This window comes from Sinocyclocheilus grahami, unplaced genomic scaffold, assembly GCF_001515645.1.
Source record: "Sinocyclocheilus grahami isolate Dianchi unplaced genomic scaffold, SAMN03320097.WGS_v1.1 scaffold1906.1, whole genome shotgun sequence".
NCBI lineage: Eukaryota > Metazoa > Chordata > Actinopteri > Cypriniformes > Cyprinidae > Sinocyclocheilus > Sinocyclocheilus grahami.
The window spans coordinates 87,718-88,423 of NW_015507085.1; the positions used below are offsets into that span (position 1 = coordinate 87,718).

Here is a 706-nt window from a genome sequence, read left to right on the forward strand (position 1 = left end):
TCTCTCTCTCTTTTTCTCTCCTTTACATGCTGTGCCAGTGCTGGATAGTTTGTGATGTTTGATGCATGGTGACATTTTGACTCATTCTGACTGGTTTAGAGGGTTTTGAGGTGTAGGACTGTAACACTAAACCCTTCTCTGAACACAGAATGGAGATCTCTCTTTCTCTCTGTCGTTCAGGTACGGTCATTTCAGTCCTGGAGAAGCTGCTCTCTCAGTCCACGGAGCAGGATCATCCGGGCCGGCTGGTTATCGAGGCGGCTCACGGGAACGCCGTTAAAGTGCGTGAACTGGTGCAGAAATACCCTGAGAAGGTTAGTTTCTCATAGTCTCGATTTAGTGGAAAGAAACCGGATTTTGTTTGCATGGGTTGTCCTATGGGAGGGAATCTCCAGACGTTTCAAGTTATTTCTGGCTCTCTCTGTCTGAAGGGTTATAGCCTTTCCCTTTATAAACTCACAGCCCACTAGAGACTGCCTGACGCTGCCTAGCAGTGCTCAGCTCTTTATCTGCGTTTTCAAGGAAAAAGCATCCTCTCTGTAAGATACTGTACTAGAGACTACAGATGGCTGGTTAAAAAGACAGTTAATAAAGAACAGCTGTCCTCAGTGGGATCTTTTTCTGATTAAGCTGATCATAACTAGATAGTTTGGTAGATGTTAAAGGAATAATTCACCCAAAACTGAAAATGTGCTCACCCTTGGGC

At 45.0% G+C, this 706-nt stretch overlaps 1 protein-coding gene across 1 annotated transcript in view; it reads left to right on the plus strand.

The window, feature by feature from the left end:
- Window positions 1–706, plus strand: part of LOC107573256 (E3 ubiquitin-protein ligase MIB2-like) — an 84,545-nt gene that overhangs the window by 54,214 nt on the left and 29,625 nt on the right. The window contains exon 5 of the mRNA XM_016259689.1: window positions 181–314. Coding sequence (XP_016115175.1) covers window positions 181–314 — 134 coding nt within the window. The remainder of the gene's footprint in view (window positions 1–180; window positions 315–706) is intronic.